This window comes from Poeciliopsis prolifica, unplaced genomic scaffold (assembly GCF_027474105.1).
Source record: "Poeciliopsis prolifica strain line A6 unplaced genomic scaffold, Auburn_PproV2 SCAFFOLD010, whole genome shotgun sequence".
Classification (NCBI taxonomy): Eukaryota; Metazoa; Chordata; class Actinopteri; order Cyprinodontiformes; family Poeciliidae; genus Poeciliopsis; species Poeciliopsis prolifica.
In genome coordinates, this window is record NW_026562385.1 from 6191897 (window position 1) to 6212978 (window position 21082).

The 21082-nt window shown below is 37.0% G+C and overlaps 1 protein-coding gene across 11 annotated transcripts in view; it reads left to right on the forward strand.

Annotated features, from left to right (window-relative positions):
- Positions 1–2030: 2030 nt before the first annotated feature.
- cacna1aa (calcium channel, voltage-dependent, P/Q type, alpha 1A subunit, a) overlaps positions 2031–21082 on the forward strand; it is a 65792-nt gene continuing 46740 nt past the window's right edge. For all 11 annotated transcript variants that reach the window (XM_055035249.1, XM_055035251.1, XM_055035255.1 and 8 more), the window contains exons 1-17: positions 2031–2131; positions 2336–2475; positions 9556–9647; positions 10445–10597; positions 10734–10921; positions 14264–14367; positions 14512–14627; positions 15504–15548; positions 15655–15738; positions 16665–16871; positions 17292–17404; positions 17538–17650; positions 17755–17886; positions 18120–18192; positions 18892–19009; positions 19226–19293; positions 19471–19577. In XM_055035249.1, coding sequence (XP_054891224.1) covers positions 2039–2131; positions 2336–2475; positions 9556–9647; positions 10445–10597; positions 10734–10921; positions 14264–14367; positions 14512–14627; positions 15504–15548; positions 15655–15738; positions 16665–16871; positions 17292–17404; positions 17538–17650; positions 17755–17886; positions 18120–18192; positions 18892–19009; positions 19226–19293; positions 19471–19577 — 1946 coding nt within the window. In that variant the 5' untranslated portion in view covers positions 2031–2038. The remainder of the gene's footprint in view (positions 2132–2335; positions 2476–9555; positions 9648–10444; positions 10598–10733; positions 10922–14263; positions 14368–14511; positions 14628–15503; positions 15549–15654; positions 15739–16664; positions 16872–17291; positions 17405–17537; positions 17651–17754; positions 17887–18119; positions 18193–18891; positions 19010–19225; positions 19294–19470; positions 19578–21082) is intronic.

Sequence of the window (21082 nt, forward strand, 5' to 3'; positions counted from 1 at the left end):
TGGAAGCAAGAAAAAATGGGGGGAAAGATGAAGAGGGGGAGAAAAGGAAGGGAGCATAAATGGGAGCCGTGATAATTAGGTTGGCTTAAAAATGTTAGATTTTTCTGTAAATGAAACTTTGTATTATTACACCTGTATTTTCTCTTCTGTTCTCTTTTAATCGATCCCTTATTTGGGATTGATTAAATCCATGCAAATAAATGCTGCTGTGGGGAAGACCCCCCTCTGCACGTGATGTACAAAAATGTTCAAAATCTGGGGGACAAAATATTTTTGAAAGTATCTGAAATCAAAATAGAATGATTCAGTTTATATTGCATAATGACATTCCCATTGCCTTCTCAACATAAAGTTAACCTTATTATTAGAAGTGCTCTTGTTTTGTTGTCACAAAGAGAGTAAAGGTTTCAGTGATTTCAAAGTTGTTTTAATTATCTACTTTAGGAGTAGAATGACCCCACTGAGGTTTAACCGGTCTAAATATATAAAACATGATCAAATATCTTCCTAATTCCTTGAAAACACATTGAAACAGTTCTTTAATTTAGCACCAAATGCAAAATTAAAACATCGCCATCATTAGCTAGACACAGCGTAGTGCCATATTTTATGATAGTACTTGAGTACAAAATGCAGCTAAGCAATAAAAACCTTAATTAGAAAGGTGCACTGACTTAAATCAGCGCTGTTTGTTTGACAGAAACAATATACGATAAAGACATTAAGATATGGACAATCTTTTAGATGCTGTAAGCCTGTACATGGTGCTGAATGGAATAAGCCTCTCTTGTCCAGGCTCTCTACCACTTTGGTATAGCCTATGTCTGTGTTTGTTTTGTTTGTCTGCGTGGGAGACGTGTTACCAGAAAATACACTTAGCAAAGCATATTTAACTGACTCATAACGATGAGCTTGTGGGTGTATGCATGTCCTTTTGTGTGTGCAAACAGGCAGCAGTGGCAAAAAAGAGAGGCGAGACAGAGGTCCATTCGAGCTTTGGACCTGCTGTCTCTTTGACTCACTTGCTGTCAGGGGAATCAGATAGTTCTTTCTTTTAAGCGTTGGAAGTGAGAGTAGGGAATGAATCTTAATTGTTACTTAATGTACATATGTCTACGCATCATTGCAGAAGCGTACTTTTTAGAAATCAACAACGTAATTGTGCTCTTATTTTCAATGCTCAAAGAGTCTCATATCTAGGCATAGGCTTGTGTGAGTGTCACGACTTCAAAATGTGTAGACAAGAAATAATCACTGCTTTTTATTTAAATTAAAAATCTAAAACTGCAAAAATAATGCAGCATATTAACTGTTACCACCATAGTAAAGTTATCTAAATCACTAATCAGCAGCTACTTTTTAAAGAAGCAATTTTATTTATTATTAAGATTACAACAAATGTATTTTAGCCTGTAAGTCACTCAGACTTTCTGCTGAGATAGTTGACTGCTTAACAGACATGCTGCTCACATACATATGTACAATACATATATGCAACCTCTTGCTCATAATAGAGGTTGCCTATATTCCCTAAATTATTTTGATGTGAAACAATTTTGGCTAAAAAGTGGGACCCTTGTAGATGTCTGACGTGTCGGATATTATATTTGAGACCCAGCATGTCAATAGAAGGTCTAGAAATGGTATAACTAAAAAAAAAAAACAACTTTAATTAAAATATTGGTATACATGAAACCAAGAAACCAATGTAGTTGCTACAATATATTTTCTAAAGAGAGATAATTTCTTTTTCTACTTCTGTGTGAATGTAACCCATTTGCATATTGTAAGCAACATATGTTGTGTTTGTTGTTTTTCCTGGATTTCTGTCTTACTTGGAGGAACTGAGAGAAGACGATTTTTGCCAATTATGTGCCAACTTTATCAGTCACTTTGTGCAATGCAATGCATACTGTGTTATGGATAAAGTACTGTTTTGAATAGGTGGAATTATGCCATGATTATGTATGAAAACATTTTACACTGAAAAACGTATCCAATTATTCCTTAACTGATTCTCCTTACTCCATTTGAGTGGATGATTCTAGCTACCATCATTGCCAACTGCATTGTCCTAGCTCTTGAACAACATTTGCCTGATGGGGACAAGACACCATTGTCTGAACGGCTGGTGAGTCAAACTTAGATTAAAATGTGTCCAAAGTTAATAATTTTATTGTTTTGTTCTACATTTTATCGTTCTACTAAATTGTAGCTCAGAAATTAGCTGAATATTTTTGAAAATGCATACTCAGAAAGCAAGCTCTTGTCTTCTGCGACAAAGCTTCTCATCATCATATTTATTCTCTTGCTGTCATTTTGTCTTCTTCCACAGGATGATACAGAGCCGTACTTTATAGGAATCTTCTGCTTTGAGTCCGGAATAAAGATCCTGGCGCTTGGTTTTGCCTTCCACAAGAACTCCTACCTGAGAAATGGATGGAATGTCATGGACTTTGTGGTGGTGCTAACAGGGTTGGTAACTTTAGACAAATTACATGCATGCACACTAACGTGCGTTCTTTAAATGCTGAGTCACTTCATAGAAAAACACAAAATTCAGAATCGTCTTTTCTTTCAGTGTCATTTTGGTCCACGTTTTGTTAGTTTTAATGTCCCAGGACTCACTACACACACACACACACACACACACTCACGCACACACACACGCACACACGTGTTTGAGTGTCCTTTACCAGCTCGTCTGCTTTAATGAATGGGCCCCATTCTGCGCAAGGTAGAAGTCAGATCACAGAGCTGAGCCGCAGGCAGCCAGTCGCCTGGGTGGTGAACAAATGTCACCTCAGCATATACTGAGACAAGAACGGGTTGGGGGACAGATGGAGCAGACCCTGGTGAGGAGGAAAGATGGGAGGTTTAAGAAAAATGGACACATGTTGGTAGTCAAGTAGAAACATAGGAAACAGTTGGATGAAGAAAGAAACAGAAAAATAAGTGTGTGAAGGACAAAATAAAAGCAAAGTTGAATAATGTAAGTTGTCATAAACTCTGAGTACATCTAGATACAGTAAGACGCAATAATTTTGAAATTATGGTGCAAAACAGGGAGTGACTTTTTTCCCGGAGTGAATTGTTAAAACAGTATAAAACATATATGTTTCACAACAAAAATTAGTTGCACAAGTTTTATTTTCTTTCATCAACAGTGGGCCAAAGTTGTTCACAAATTTTTCTATTTGTGAAAAATAGTAGACATCTGTAGATTTCTAACAGACATCTATAGATCTATAGATGTCTGTTACAAATCTATAGACAAAACCACATACTTATGCTGCCCTCACCAAACTTCTGGCATTCTGGCATAACTGAGGCTAATTGTTTGACTGCTCTTCTTGGCAGAATTAACAGTTCATTATATATTTTCCATTGTGGACCTAACTTTTAGGTATGACGCACAAATTTTCAAGCTTATGTTGAAGGCTATAAAAAGCAAAAAGCAGAGGTGACATTGATAGTTGGGATATGCGTACACTTAACGTCTATGAATAATTTACATGGTATATAAACTAGAGGAAAAAAAAGACAGCTATTCCAAACTTTTGCACTTCGAGAAACATTGAAGTCACCAGTTACATTTTCAGTCTGCCCAGGGAAGAGGAACATCTTAATTGCACTGCTAAAAAAAAAATAAAATTTCAACATATTTGTGCATATGAGGTTTGATATAAACTTCTGTTCTGAACAATATATAACAATTGTGCCATTTTTTTGCAGACAAAGTGTCAGGAGAAACAGTGATTGCCATCTGTTGCTCACCTGTTTTCTCTCTCACACTTTGTCACAACCACACAAATACTGTGCAGGCACAAATGTTCTTCCCCGTCTGGCAGTGTGGTTGTAAGCTTTAACAAGAGCAACCATGACACCAAGCTCCTCTCAGTGTGGCACAACAGAGTCACTGTGAGAGAGGTGAGAAGACAAGTGTCAGCAAGACAGCAATATGCACAGAGGAAGACAAGGGGGGGGATGTAGTGAGCAGAAAGAGGAGAATTTCTATTAATTTAAAGTTAACATGAAAAATTACACCACAGGATTAATTAGAAGACATAATTGGAATTTGAAGTTATTTCATTTCTTCATCATGTTTAATAGTTCTCAAGTCAGTGAGATATCATTTTAGATTTTACATTACATTGATCCTGGAGTGATCTTTAAGCTCTCTAAACAGATAAAATAAAGCTGTGCTTGTTATGATTACTGGATGGGCAGAAAATAACAAAAACTAATAAAGTATAGTCCAAGCATTACAATAGTGACGAGCAATGAAAATGATAAATGGCACTTCAGGTAGTATTTATTTGTTAGGTCAGGTGTGAAAAAGCAAAAGTGACAAAATAATTAAAGGACTAAAAATGAAGTGAAAAAGAGCCGTCATTTTTGAAGGGATAGTTAATTACAAAGAAAATAGGCATAGTGGGGACATTCAAAATGGAAATTAAAATATGCTCTATGAGTATGTACAGCAATACTAGCATAATTATGTAAATGTATATATTTGTATCAGTATAGGTTAGGATAGTTATATTTATTGTTCTAGTAATTATTAGCACAATTGAATGACAGCAAACTCTGTCTATGTCTAGAATGTATCACCAATTTAAAGAGCAAAAAGGGATTTGGTGTGCGGTGGACTCAGAGCGTCCTCCTCTCTGCACTTATGTCACTTCCTTTTTTATGACAAAAGTGAATGATGTTTAAAGATTTACACACAATGCTGAAGCCATTGTGGGGATGTTTCTGTGAAACATTACATATTGTCCACTCTCTAACACATACACACACACTCTTTGTTGTGCTTTCTTTGGATGGCGGTCCACAGCTCTTTGAAGATGAAAGACTACTTGGCCTTTCTTTCTACCTTTGGTTGGAAACCTTTGATAACATACTGACCAGTGTCCATGCACACACACATGCACACACACACACTTGGAACCAAGTGTGTGCACATATTTCCATTTCAAACATTACTTTTCATTTTGTACTCACTATATTAGGTCTTTGAATTGCTCTTTTTAAAACATTCAAACTCAAAAACATCACTTATGCTGGAATACGATGACTAGAAAAGTCATTGTAGTCTTTTGGCATGCCATTTAATTTGTGTTTTGTGTTATTGATCGATCTGTTGTAAATTTGCAGAATGGTCTGAGTCTGGGAATAGGCTTGTTGTTTCTAATTTCTAATATTGATTATTAGTCCAATTACTCTTGGTTTATAGCCATTCTTACTATAAATAACTCCCTCTGCTGTACCTCTGCCTTGAGTGGTTCCTATATAGTTTCTCTTTTTCTTGGCAAACATCTAAATCCATGTTTTATGTTGATCTAATGGTGAAGAAATAAAATGTATTTCATCAAACGTGAAATCCTGTCACACCTCGAAGGTATAGATTTTACCATGCTCCTTCATTTTGTACAAAATGTTTTTGTTGGGATAAATGGTACAAGATTTAAAAAGAAACACAGAAATAAATAACAAATATTTTGGGAATGTATTACTTTTGAACCCATGCATCTTAAAAATGGGATTTGGGGGACGAGAGGTTGAGTAACAGAGATGTATTTTCCAGGTGCATAGTGCCATTTAATAGCACAATCAGGCAACTATGCTACCTAACACTGATATGAAAGTACTGTCAATACAGACTGTTTAGGATTCTAACAGACTTGGGAGATACAAGGAAAAGAGATCAATCCCATGGCTAATATTTAAAGATAAAAGTATAATTTTCTTTACTACAGTAAAGATAGTCATAATTTGACATGTTTTGACTATGTGTTCAACTAAAAATCTGAAAATTACTTCTTTTTTTTGTTTGTTTTTTGCTTCATGGCAATTGTGTCACCCATTGCACCTATGTGTTGCCCTTAAGGAGTAGCTATCCCAGTTTAAAATGTGTCTGCAGGTTAATGTGAAAAATTGCTGTAATTCCCCGTAGCATTAGCATTCGAATAATTAAATACTGTGCAGGCTATTCTACAGGCATTTGCTGCTGTCAGCTCACTGTAGTTTGAATGTTCAAGTATTCTTTCTTTTACTCTGTTTTTATTTTTTGAAAGGGATTTCATTAAAATATTCTAATTTCTTTGCATAACAATTGCCTAAAAGAACATTTACTCTCACACTAAATCCAAAATACTTTAGAATATCATATAAATAGCACAGGAAAAGATATTTTGATAATTTAGAGAAAAGAAGGAATAATATTGCTTTTACTGAAAGTGAACATAAACGATTTGTTGCATTAAGTTGAGCTCAGCTAAAGGATACATGAATATATCAGACAATATTATTGTAGGAATTATGTATATAAATTCCCAATTTTCATTACTAAAGTGCAGATATAGACTTTGTATTTATTTGTGTTTTGTTCTTTTAAGTTCCACATTAGACAGACTCTCTGTCTCTCAGGAGCAAAAAATTGTTTTTCAAAAGTTTCTCCAAACGGCCCCATTTCCTGCCTTTGTACTTATTTTCACCCAGTATGTTTTGCCTCATGCCCACTTGCCTTGTGAATCTGTGTGCACATGTTCATATGTTTGTGTCTATCTGTGTCATTTCACAAATGCGCATATTTAAACACAGAAGACGATGGGGGGAAAGAGAAAGAGAAATGAATCTGTCTCCTCCCTTGGCCCTGTTTCCAAGGTGATACAAAGATTCTATCAATGAACCGATGTACCTGTTGCCATGGAAACACTTATGAATGAGATGGGGTCCTGTAACCATGGAGACGGTGTGAATTAGGAGCTGCTTCGTCGGCGTGACACCGTCAGTGACAATGATGCTGTCTGGAAGCTGAATTTACATCAGTGCTGTTTTCATCGTGTCTTCCAGCTATAATCACATGTATTGTTTTCGTTTAAGAGTGTTTTTATAAAACATACTAGATGTGCTTGTAGTCATATACTTTATTGTTTTTTTTTCTTCTTCAAAATGTGATCCTCTGTAATGGAAACACAATAGCTTTTCCTCGATTCTCCTCTGAGCTTCTTTCAGTGTTCAGTATTTTTCTCATTCGGCTCGGTTTCTTCAGTTGAATTTCAACCGTCCCAATCAGCAAACTGAAGGAGGAGTTGTGAATGACTGACATTGATTTTTCACACTGTTTCAGAATTGTAGTCTGCCTTTATAGGGCCGTAGTCTGGCAATGGGAGCGGAGCAAGTGAAGGGAGCCATTCAGTCCGCGTTAGCAACGCTTGAGCAATTGAAGTCTGAGCAAGATATTTTATTGCTGCCAAAGATGCTGTGGCTTTATTCCCGGCTGGGTTGTTTACAGTGCACACAATTTCTGATAAGCTTCAAGCTGGCGTGTTACATACATCACAACCAAACGTTAGCAGTACAATCTCCAATTATTTAAAATTTCAACAGAGTATACACTTCCAGCAAGCAATCGTTTGTCCAGACCCTGTGTAAGAAAAGGCACAGAAAAAAGGTCTGCTTTATTCCTCATTAAAAAGGGTCTAGCATGTTGTCTGCTATCAGTGAACCTTATGTTTGTACTTTTTGCATTTCTTTCTCCCAGTGCAATGCTGACAAAGAACCCTTCTTTTTTTTAGCTACATTAAATTTATTTCCCATTTTATTGTTGTTATTGATTGCATGTAAAAGTATTTTAATAGCTAGTTATGCTAACCTTGGCTGGAACAATTTTCATCAAAGGTGACACATTGGCTGGATGCTCAGCTGTTACATTGCTATGAAGAACTGTCAAATAATTCTCGTTTGCAGAATTGCTTTCAATGCAGCCACACTGAAGGGTTAAAAACCATTAAACCTGCAATATATAACTTTAAAAATCAAGTTCCTCTGCCTCGTGCTATCCTTTTTAGCCAATCAGATCCAGGAGTAGGGTCTTAGTGCTGTCAGTCACACCCTCCCCCTTACTTTCTGCTGTGTTAGAGCTCATTCCCCACACGAGAGCCTGCTGGGAACCCTCAGGCTAGTGAGTGTGGTCACCGATAATGATGGATAAACAGTCTTTCTTCAACCATAAACTATTAGCACATTGGAGAGCACATGGTTGACAACACTAAGGGCCTTCCTACTTGTCAACAACACTGTATCTAAAGTAAATAGTAAATTTTGACTGCGCAGCTAAGCTGGAATATTTCTTCAGCATCATGTCAATGAAGTCTTATGCCATTTGTTGTTTAATACTCCCTTCATATTAACCTGCATCTTCCTTCCCTTTTAATTATATGAAACTAATTAAGGGATTATGTAAATAACTTTCCACTGCTGACTTTTTTCCATATGTAATGAAAGGAGACTCTCTGTTTTGCTCTAAAATAACTACTCTTGATTTAATTCAGGTGATCCATTCTGTCTTGACCCAAGGAAGCTTGACCCATCCGAAAACAATATGGCTGCATTCCATGAAGGTCATCTTTGTTTTTGTTTTGTTTTTCCAGAAATCAGTGAACCAATTGGCTGCACAGAGTGTCTGTCAGTTGGCTATTTCAGATCTGTTGCTACCTCCTTGCCATGCAGATTCATTGTAAACAAGGCTGTTGTTTCAATGATAATTAAAGAATCAACTTGCCGTTCTTTTATTACCATTTTTGGTTTAAAAAAATATGTATATATAGACAGTATATGTACACCTGGTGATATTTTTTTTAATCAAACCATTCTTGGATTTCTATGGGTGCAGACCATTATACCAGTGCTATTCCATATTTAAGACCACAACAGGGATTTTTGTTCACCGACTGACTCTTGCTTTTCTTTTGAAAGAAAGTTGCTTTTTTTTTTTCTTTCAAATTGCGATGTATTCTAATCGGAGCATAGTGAGCAGAGTTCAGTCATGATTAACTTTCTGCTGTGTCACTTCACATCTTTTTGGAACTGAGGACAGAAGAAATGTGTTACAGCAATAGGATGAATGAAATAGAGAGAGAGAGAAAAAGAGAGAGAGAGAAGTGGGAAGTAGGGATGATTCACAGAATGCGTCAGACAGAAGGACTGACTGGAAGTCTGTCAGCACCCAGGAACATCTTAACCTTCTGAAGCTGTTAACTTTGATGATTGGTGTTGATAAAGGTGCTATAGCACACACTACAATGTGCTTACTGTGTAGCATGACTGAGAAAAGCTAAATGTATCTCAAACAGACAAAATACGAAAAATAGTCATTCATACTATCTGGTAGTACTTTCCTTTGTGTCTGTTTCCAGCCTTCTTTTTTCATCTTACTAAAACCTCCACCTTCTCTGCATCTCTTTATCTTTCCTTTTCTTTATTAGTCCCTCTAAAATCTGGATACATAGCAGTATCTCTTCAGCGGGCCCTACCCTCATCCTGATACACTCCTCTGTCTTACTTTACTTGTCAGCTCTATTGATTGGTTTGGCTCCTACAGGATTTACATACAGTGCTCATCCAGTTGTTTGTAATGGCCTTGCAGGGGTTGTGTGTGAATGAAAGGGAATGTGAGAAACACAGAGTTTGACTGACAGTGACAAGCCTGATTGGCTCGAATATCGATTTGCCATGAACACATTTGAGCATCTATCTTTTTGCTTACAGGATTCTGTCCACTGTGGGCTCAGATTTCGACTTGCGGACCCTTCGGGCTGTGAGGGTATTAAGGCCTCTCAAGCTGGTGTCCGGTATACCTAGTAAGTCAATATCTATTATTCAAACGATACAAACTTTTTAAAATCTCCAACTTTATCTTGAAATTAATTCTTTTATGGATTTTGAAGACTATAAGCCATTCTTTCTTTTTTTTTTAATTGTTGTTGTTTTAGTTGGTTTTGAGGACTAGCAGGCCTTAAATTCAATGTTTCATGCTGATTCTGTTTATTTTTTTTTTTTATTTATTTTTTTTTTTTGCACAATTCACCAATAAAAGTTGGTCTTTTGTGCACAATGTGCTTATTGAAATAGAGAGACCAATAATCTAGCAATTATATTTCTGGACTGTGGGAGGAAGCCAGAAAACCTACACAGAGATCACCTTGCTGCAAGGCACCTGCAAGGCTTCGTGCAAAAGCAAGAAATAATAATTTTTCGACTTAGAGGTACAATAAAAAGAAGAAGCAGATACTTTCAGTTCTCTGAAAATCCAGATATATTCATTGATTTTTCTCAGTCACAGTTCTACAACCTTTTGTTTTATTCTCTTATGGACTGATTCTTATATCAGATACATAGATTTATGAAAGTGAAGCATCATTATACACGCTGAATGCAGCTAACCAAAATGTTAGTTTTAGGAGAATGATAATGAGGAATTTGGTTCCTTTGTGTTGCTCTTCATGGAAGAGATTTTTATTGTGTCATCCATGGTGAAAGCCATTGATTAGATCAGATTTTGAGCCTGTGGATCAGATCAAAAGTGATATATTTAAACCTAATAGTAATTTTGAGGTAGGAAATAAAAATCATGTCATGTTTCTGCTGTGTTCTTCAGGCTTACAGGTGGTGCTCAAATCCATCATGAAGGCCATGATCCCCCTCCTACAAATTGGCCTGCTGCTTTTCTTTGCCATCCTTATGTTTGCTATCATTGGTCTGGAGTTCTACATAGGCAAATTCCACAAAACCTGCTTTGACAACCACACAGGTGAAAATGTTCTTGTGATGAATAAATATCATTATTCAGGTCTATAAGAAATAAAAGTAATGCCATTGTATGTATTACATAATGACTTGTGACTATTTTTGTTCTTTTATGAACTCTCACTTCCACCCAAAAACAGGTGAGATCCGGGAAGAGTTCCCATGTGGAGAAGAACCTCCGTCCCGGGAGTGTCCAAATGGCACCGTTTGTAAAGGGGGCTGGTTGGGACCAAACTTTGGCATTACCCAGTTTGACAACATCCTATTTGCTATTCTCACCGTCTTCCAGTGCATCACCATGGAGGGCTGGACAGACCTGCTCTACTATGTGCGTACAACCAAGCAGAATGTTTTTATTTTTTGTTATTTGCTTTTTTTTTATTATTGTGTTGCCATATGGCTTTATATTGTACAGTTCTTTTGCACAAATTACTGCATCAATGCGGTGTGGTGTGGAGACAGTCATCCTGGGTAATTGCTGAGGTGTATTGAAAGCCATGGTCACTTTTATAATAGCCTTCTGGTCATCAGTATTGTTCAGTACGGTGGCTCGCCTTTTCCTTTTGACAGCACCCAATAAATCCCTGCAATGTGGGCAGGTGCCAAGAACTGCTGGGAAAGAAAATCAGCATCTCCACACAGCCTGTCAGCAGAAGCACGAAGTGCTCTAAAATTTTCTGATAGATGGCTGTGTTGACTGTAGACTTCAGTGAACACAATGAAGCAACACCAGAGGATGACATAGCAACCTCTAACCTCACTGTCAAATGTTCATGCTGGACTTGAAGCAATGAAGGAATATGAGCTGCTTTAATTTTACAACAGACTCTGAGACCATGATCTCCAAATGAAATGCAAAATTTCACTGGAGAAGAGAGGGCTTTGGAGCATTGAGAAAGAGTCCAGTTCTTTTTCTCCTTAGTCCAGCTAAGTCACTTCTGCAACTTGTCACCGGTTCAGGTGTTTCTTGAGACCAAAATTGTGACGTCTGTAGCCCACGTAAAGGATTTGTGTCATGCGATATGGAAACTTTAAAAAAAAAACAAAAAAACAATAGAATCAAGACAGAACAGAAACCATAAACCCAGAGAAACAACCAGCAAGGAAAACACCGAGAGATTCCCTGTTTCTACTGCATACACTTTTTTTTCTTCCACTGACCTGTCTATGAATATTCTTGGATATGACACTGTGAACAACTGGCCTCTTTAGCAATGGCCTTTTGAGGCCTATCCTCCTTGTGGAGGGTGTCTGTGACTGTTTCTGGACATCTGCCAAGTCAGCAGTCTTCCCCTATGATTGTGTTTCCCAGAGAAACCAGACAGCATAGTTTTTTCACAATATCATTATTTTCTGAATATTTTTAACATACTCAGTTTTTTTTTTAGCTGACTTGTTTATAATTTGCTGAGCGTTTCCTCTTTCCTCAACTTTCTATAAAATTTCCTTTCATGAGGTTGAAATTGTTTGGGTCAGATTGCTGAAATTTTGACACAAATAGGTGTTCTAACAGAAAATTTATATCAAATAAACATCCTCATTAGACTTGGAACAAATAAAGGATGTTAACATCAGTCTGCTCTTCATAAAACCCTGTCATCACCCCTGTTCAAAAATAATGGACAACGCTTAAAGTTGAGTCTGTAGTAGAAAACCAGGATATTTAAATGAATTCTGTCAAAATAATGTCAAATATCTAGATCAAATTTTGCTCTAAACTTCTTTTTGTGTGAAAGCGACAACTCTGTCTTTCCCTAATTGCTATTTGTGTTTGTTATCTTTGTTTGTTCTAATCTTTCTCCCCTCCATCCCTCTGCTGCTCTCCCCTGTCTGTTGCACTCTCTTGTCGTGCCTCTCCTTCCCGATGCTGCTCCATATTTAAAAGAGCCTGTTCAGTCCAAGTTATTCTTGCAACTGCTGAGGAAGAGGAGGAATAAAACTTTAATGGCAGAAAAAAATGGTCTGCAGTACTCTGAGTACACAGCAGTAGCAGCGGCTTGCATGCAGGTGGTAGGATTGAGGGGCGAGATGAGTGACTCGAGACAAGGAGACAATACAGTCCAAGGAAGAAAAAGTAAAAGACGTCACTTTTGGAAAGGCCAATCAGTAATAATGAGGAAATGGGAATGGATAAAGAATGAGAAGTGTGCAAACATAGAATCCCCTAAATTTTGACTGCTTAATATGGTTTAAAACTTTATGGACACAAGAAACAAAGGCTCTAATGAAAATAAGGGAAACAGTTCCCTAAACAGGAACATTTCAGAATAAGAGATGGAACAAGAAAAGCATTTCTTTATATGCATTATTTACTTTGACAGTGCAGCTAAATAGAGTGGCAGAAATGCATTTACTTATTAAGATGACTTGAAGCACATTCATGTCATTCCTATTTTGCTGGTGTTTCTGCTTCTACAGTATATAGAGTGTTACATTTGGAAGCCTACTCTTAGCAGGCTGGTTTTCAGGTAGTAATAGTGTTATGGTCTGGCTCTAATACCATAACAAATTAAAGGAAGCAACGCATGGGATAACTTAAAATAGGATTTATTTAACAAAAATTATAGCTGGTCGGAGAGGAAAGGGAAAAAAAAAGAGAAGTGGACAGACAGAAAGAAAAGGGCTGTGCTGATGAGAAAAAGGTGGTGCATTTTATGCTGATCTGATGTCATTCATGGAGACACTGGCCAGCTGCCTCCACTTCCAATCAGCACCAATGAGGATATCTGGAGCAAAGGTGCTAAACCCCAAAGGAATAGCCTTGGGCCGTAACACCCCCCTCTTCAAAACAGGGTCCCCACCGGAACCCTGGGCAACCTATGTATCAACATCTGAAAAAAAATAGAAAAACAAGTTTAAATACACTCACGATATCTCAGACAAGCTGAGATGAAACAGAAAACAAAATCCAGATCCTTTTATATCCCATGTCCAAGTCGACAACTGGTACCATGAAGTGACTCAGACAGGTAAAAGGGGAAAAAAAAAGTTACTGACTTTGCGCTCTTGACAAAGCATCTGCAATGACATTATCCTTTCCCTTGATATGACGAATATCTAAAAGAAAATGACTGCAGAAACAACGACCATCTCACAAGTCTCTGATTTGGGCATCGAAAAGAGTTCAAAAAGGTCAGAGGATTGTGATCTGTAAAGACAGTTAAAGGACCTGAGCCCACATAAACCTCAAAATGTTGTAATGACCAAATAAGAGCAAGGGTCTCTTTTTCTATGACTGAATAATTCAGTTGATGTCTATTAAACTTCCTAGAGAAGAAAAGCAAAGGTGCTAAACCCCAAAGGAATAGCCTTGGGCCGTAACAATAGTCACTTAAGTTTATTTATCAAAAGTATAAATGTATCACATAAAAGTCCTTGGAACAACCTTTTATTTCTGAATGCCACTTTCAAGCTGAATTGGGATTCCAGTAAATACATCATCAACATCATCATCACCCAGGGCTGCTGTTTTAGTTCACTTATATCTGTTCCCTGCTTTACCACCTCACTTTGAAATATGTCACATGTGCCTCATTTCTGTAATCATCTAACTGTTTATAATTGATTATGCTGGTAATCAGCGGGATTCGTGATACATCTGTTGGCATAAACCAAGAAAGGGAGCAAAGAGCAAAACGACTCTGCATATTTTCTGGGTGTGTGTTTCCAGAGCAATGACGCCTCAGGGAGCGCATGGAACTGGATGTATTTTATCCCGCTTATCATCATTGGCTCCTTCTTCATGCTCAACCTGGTGCTTGGTGTGTTGTCAGGGTAAGCATGGAAGTTAATGTCATGTATGTGCATTGTTATAATTATATATCATAACCAAGGTCGAATGTAATTTGTTCATTTTCTGAATTGGATTAATGTTGTCCACAATAAAGTTGTCATTTTCTTGTGTGTTTCTCTCTTTAGGGAGTTTGCCAAAGAAAGGGAGCGTGTGGAGAACAGGAGAGAGTTCCTGAAGCTTAGACGACAGCAGCAGATTGAAAGGGAACTCAATGGATATCTGGAGTGGATCTGCAAGGCCGGTATGGAAAGTTCACTGCAAGTTAGTTCTCCAAAACATAAAAGTTCACATGTTTTAGACATAAATGAGGCCATCCGAAAACCTACCTTTACCTAAATTTTTTCCATCAATGTTTGGTTTCATGCTTTGGCAAACAACAAATTGGATGCTCGCTTTGTATGATTACAATAATTCATCACAGAACAATATTCAACGATAACTCTCGATAGCAAGGTATAATTTATTTGTGTGCGTTTAGACTGCCAAAAACAAAGCCCTTTTAAGAGATTCTATTTTTGTTAATCTAAAAAAACCCAGAATTTTATTATTTCATAACAGGTAAAAGCGATTTACCAAAAAAGAAAATAATAATAGTTTAATTGAAGTATGGAGTCAATTGACCAAATTATTAGTATGATTCTTCTGATTCCTGACTACATTACGCTCAGTGTGTAGCAGATGTTGATGGGAAAGAGGGATGGAATTGAAGGCTTATCATCAGAAAGAGGAAAGAAAAAAAGAAATAAAAATGGAAACAGACCTTTGAGATTCTTAAAAAGATAACCTGCGCAAAATCTGAAAGGTGCGGATAAATAACCCAAGGCACACAGTTGTCATTTTTGTTTGTTGTAAAGTGAAATCACTCATATTTGACAGCATTGATCCTTTGTAAGTTAGCACATACGTCTTTTGAGGTAAGCCAGAGCAGTAGGTAGCTGCTCTGACTTAACACGTGTCTGCACACACACTGGCACATTATTTATATTCATTTGTACAATACAAACAAGTTTATCTCTTATTTACTCTTTGATATTTAGTCTTCTTGGTATTAAACTGATGCTCAGCTTGATTTTGCTGAAGATGTGTTTAATAATAACATTTTCTCTCTGTTTTGTAGAAGAGGTCATCTTGGCAGATGATGAGAATGAAAATGATTATGACGGTATGAAATAATGCTGTGTATCAACAAGCTTTTCCAATCTGCTGCAAACAACAAAAAAATTTCAGCATGAATTTTATTGGCTTAAAAAAAGTATTGTCTTGCACAGGTTCTCGCAGAAGAGCTACAAAAAACCATAAGAGCAAAGCGGAGCTCCTCAATCCAGAGGAAGGAGAGGGAGATCTGGCATTGGGTAAGATATGTCCTGTCTCACTTAGTCTGGCTCAAACACACACAAACCTCAGGTACATAGAGATGGTATCTTATCTTGCATTTCAGCATTATCTGACCGCCTTCTTCTGCCCTTTGCTTTTCTGTCTTCTTCTATACGACTGTGTTCTTCCTGGTGTTACATTTCTCCTGCATGCCTTCTTCTTTTCCCTGTCTTTAACAAGACATTATTGTTTCAGTTCACCTTTACACCTTGAGATCTTCTTTCACTATGTCTTTAATTGCAAAAGAGAAATGACCTTAGGTTTCTGTTTTATTCTACATGCCTTAGTTGCAAAACCATGCACTAAAAGCAACTTGGTTCACCTTCCAGCAGAACAGTAACCCTTATTGTTCATTCACGGTAACACTTTTTAGTCAGATTTAAATCCAATCCTAAATTATAGAAAATTTTAAATTAGATGATCGAAGATAATCTCTATCCACTCTGACTTGGTTGGACTAATTATAGAGTGTTTGTGTGCAACATTGATACAGATATTCTCCAAAAGGCTTGCAACTAAGTGACAAATTTGCAAAAAAGGTAAATAAAAAAGGTAGTTCTGCATCGAGTTGACTTGTTTAGAAAGTGCCACTCAACAAAGCAACCTGTATGTTCCTTTTTATTAAAGACTCACTGAAGCATAAGGTCAATGTTTAGTCCTGTGGTCATAAAGGATTTTACTATGACCTTATATTGGTTTCATGCCTGCCTTAGAAGTTATACATTTATTATTTATTATTAATGTACCCAGAAATAAGTATGTTGCCCTTTTACGCCTCGGAGTTACATGTTCAAGTGAAGCACTTTGGGTACTGGTTAAATTATCTAAGTGTCAGGTTATTTCTATTTGTGTCTTGATTAATCTATACTTTATTATCTTGATTAATAAAATGTATATTTTCCAGGTTCACCATTTGCTCGTGCCAGTCTGAAAAGCTCAAAACTCGAAGGTTCAACCTTCAAGAGGCGGGAGCGGCGGTTTCGGTTCTTTGTACGACGCGTCGTCAAGTCCCAGGCATTTTACTGGACCGTGTTGTGTTTGGTGGGCCTCAACACACTGTGTGTGGCTGTAGTGCACTACGACCAGCCTGAACCACTTTCAGATTTTCTATGTGAGTAGGAGGGAACACAAGCTCTCTTTATGTACAGATTATCCCTGCAAACACACAAATGCTACACATGAACCCGCTTTACAATGCTTTACAGAAAGGAAGTGGGTTAGCACTTTTTTTTTTCTGTAATTTGGCTTCAACAAACAAGTACATCCAGAAGTAACTAGGAGATGCATATCTGAATTTTTGAAATAGAATGAGAAGTATATCATATTAGTATAAACTGATGACCAGGCTCTACTTTTAATACTTTACTTCTCACCTTATATACCTGAGATAAATCCACTATGCAGACAAATTGGTTGGCTGACATAATCGCTCAGATTTTTTTTTTTTCAACAAAGTTTGGAAATGAGATTAAAACTTTGCCATTTTAAAAGGTAGAAATTTATTTTTTTGACTGTCTTCTTCCATCTGCAGTTTATGCTGAGTTCATCTTCCTGGGGATTTTCCTGACTGAGATGTGTGTTAAAATGTATGGCCTCGGAAAACAGGCCTACCTCAACTCCTCCTTCAACTGTTTCGACTGCATTGTGAGATCCTGCATTGCACTTAAAAATTGTGCAAATTATTTGCTCCAAAGTTTCAGTGAAAAATTTGTAAATGCAAATATGTCTAGAGTTTCTTCTTCTTTTTTTTTTTTTTTTTTTTGTATATTGTCATTAGGTGATTTGTGGCAGCATATTTGAAGTGTTATGGTCAATCATACAACCGGGCACATCGTTTGGCATCAGTGTGCTACGGGCTCTCAGGTTATTAAGAATCTTCAAAGTTACCAAGTGAGTCAGAGAAATATTATCCCTTACCATCTAAAATGAACAACTTCCTGTTGCCATCACCATTAAACATAATTTATTACACACTTCCTCTCTCTTCTCTTCAGGTACTGGGCATCGTTGCGTAACCTTGTCGTCTCTCTTCTCAATTCCATGAAGTCCATCATCAGCTTGCTCTTCCTGCTCTTCCTCTTCATAGTTGTCTTTGCCCTTTTGGGCATGCAGCTCTTCGGAGGACAGTCAGTGCTGTTTTCTTGTCTCTTTATCTCTCTCTTTTTCCTTTCTCTCATAATTGACCTCATTTGCAGCAGTTTTCCGCCAAGAGACAGCTTTCTGTTAATTGCTGGTTTCTGAGTAATTTTTTCAAATTGTTTTTGAAACATAATGAGCTTTACTTGTGAGACAAATCTGTTTTCACTGCTATTTGTTGTGTCTTTTATATTTTCTTCATTTTTTTTCTACCTCCTACTAGGTTTAATTTTGAAAATGGCACCCCTCCGACCAATTTTGATACCTTCCCTGCAGCAATAATGACGGTGTTTCAGGTGAGTGGAGGCAATATTCTGAAAGAGGAAAGATGGGAAGAAAGGAAAATGATCCAAAAAACTAGTTTTTATTGGGTTTAACAATTTGCTCATAAACATACATTATAAAAGAAAGAAAATACACATCCCTATGTTACAGAAAATACTTTTTCTGGTACCATTCCCAGGCAACGAGTGGGTGTGCAGATAGCATCTGGTGGTTGATTTAAAAAAATGCAGTGACCACAAAGAGAGTGTTTTTGAAGACAAATCCTTATCCAGTCTTTTGGCCAGTTACTAAAATAAACGAGCCACTCCACATAATATAAATATGACATCAGGGAGTCACAGATTACAAATTAGGCGATCTCAGAAGCTCTGATCAACATGAAAAAAATAAATAAAATACCACATTTGAAAATGCTTTGGTTCCTATCCTTTCATACCACTTGCTATGTATGTCAATAACTTTGCCAACAGTGACTTGTTGTCTCTCTAAAAGCTGTTTCTTAAAATTGCCCCCCTCCCCCACTAAATGAATCTGCTGAAATGAAAGGCTATATTAAAAAAAAAATCTAAAATATTTTTCAAATAAAAGGTGAATCTTTGTTCTTGTCATTTTTCACATCTTTACAAGGGTTGCCAATAAATGTGTCTGAGCTTTGTATGTCATCTCCATGAATCTTGGAGCAACTTTGTTGGATTTTGTGTATGTTACAGATCCTCACTGGTGAGGACTGGAACGTGGTGATGTATGATGGCATTCAGTCTCAGGGTGGAGTTCAAAAAGGGATGGCCTTCTCTGTCTTCTTCATTGTTCTCACTCTTTTTGGCAACTGTATCCTTTGACAAGAAAGGAGTGAAGAAAGACATAAGCACATCAATCCCTAAGCTAAATACTAACAGTTATACTTACTACATATTTAATAAATTATACTTAATATAACCTGTCTCTTCATTATAAATGTGTGGTTTGCTATTTGTTTATGGGTATACGATATTGTACTCTTTTACAATGCCAGAGGAATCGTATTTTTTTTAACTCTGTGCTTAGACACATTGCTAAATGTGTTCTTGGCCATCGCTGTGGACAATTTAGCCAATGCTCAAGAACTGACCAAGGTAAAGTACTTCACAGTATTTTTGACACTATATATAAACCAGATTTATATATACATATATATATATATATTTTTGTGTGTGTGAAGAGGGTTGTTCTGTTCCACTTATTTGCACTTTCAATTCTCTTTGTTTCACGTATGTTGTGCTTGATTTTCGTCTATAATCCTTTTTCTGCAGGATGAGCAGGAAGAAGAGGAAGCTGCCAGTCAGAAGATTGCTCTGCAGAAAGCAAAGGAGGTGGCTGAAGTCAGCCCATTGTCAGCTGCCAACCTCTCCATTGCAGCGTGAGTTTTTGTTATTAGTATTTTTCCATTCTTTCCCATTTTAATTGATAGGGATACACTTGATTGAAAAATGTAGTTTTGTGCTGAGGCTTGCATATAATTGCTGCCTTGTCTTCTTTATGTCACTTCATTTGTCTGTTTTGGTCCTTTTACATCTGTTTTTTTACTTCTCTTAGTACTTAGACTAGGACAACTAAAATTACCCCCTGGAACTGTGTGCTTGACTTGGAATCTGCCTCTATTACTTGATTGAATTTTCTTTTTTTTTCTTTTTGCAAATTGCCTTTAGAAGACTTGTATTCTGAAGTAGAATTATATAAATGCAATGAACTGAATTGAGCAAAATGTCTGTCAGACATAATAGAATAGGTTTTTCTTTGTTGATCAATGTTTTGTACAAACTAACTGGTCTCATGCAGATAGTATAGAAAATTAACCAATGCATTATTCATTCATGGGCCAATAATCTTCACCAAGGAGTTAAAGTGAAAGAGAATGCATTGGTTTCGATGTAAAGCAGCTTCCCAGAACCGTACCCAGTATGCCACATTACCCGATTACCTAATAAAACACAAATGCACACACACATACACACACACACCTACACACACACACACACACCCACACACACACACACACGTTGCTCTGTCCCAGTTCTCCTCGAGCCAGTCAAGTCTTTGATCTCTTCCCTCTGGACACACAGGGGTCTTTCCTTTTGTTACTGATAAAGTTCACACTGACCCAATCGCACACACTCTGTCACTCACATAAACTCACACCACAATATGGTCAGCACAACAGGGAGTCAACACACATGGCAGGTAGACACTGATCTTACTCCTTAGCCTTAAACCTCTGTAAACTAAGTGTCTGACCTTGTAGTCAGATACTATGTGGACTGTTGATTAGTCTGTCATTTCATGAATTATGGTTGTTACTTTAGTTTTCATAGATCTGCACTTTATCTGTTAGCATATGTGTATGTGTCTTAGTTATAGGCATTAAGTATTTTGCCTTTGTTTCAATTGCAGAAGCTCCATCCTATCATTCACCTTTTAGGAATGTTTCCCAATATACATAGTTAGAAAGATAAAAACTTCCACCTATGACCCCTGATTGGGCCATATGTTGCAGAGTAAGGCTGAATTTGTAATTGAGAGGATGTTTACGTCTTATTTTAAATTTTAGAACAGAAGATTGCTTTATGTTTTCAATTCTGCTTGAAATCCCAAACTTGTGAAAGGATTTAGAAAATTTATTGAAATTCCTTCTTGAAACAGTCCTTCCTTTTCCAAGCAGGGATTTTCAACACGGGGTCACCACTGATGCATAAATAATCTTTTAAGAAGATATTCTGTGGTTGTCTCAAAAAGAAGGCTACTGTGAAATCTACATAAAACCCTGCAAAACAATAGCATGACGACAGAGTCAATTTATATGTTCAAAATCAAACCATCATGGTGGAATGCACAAACGTAGGCAATAGCCATGATTTTCATGTTCAT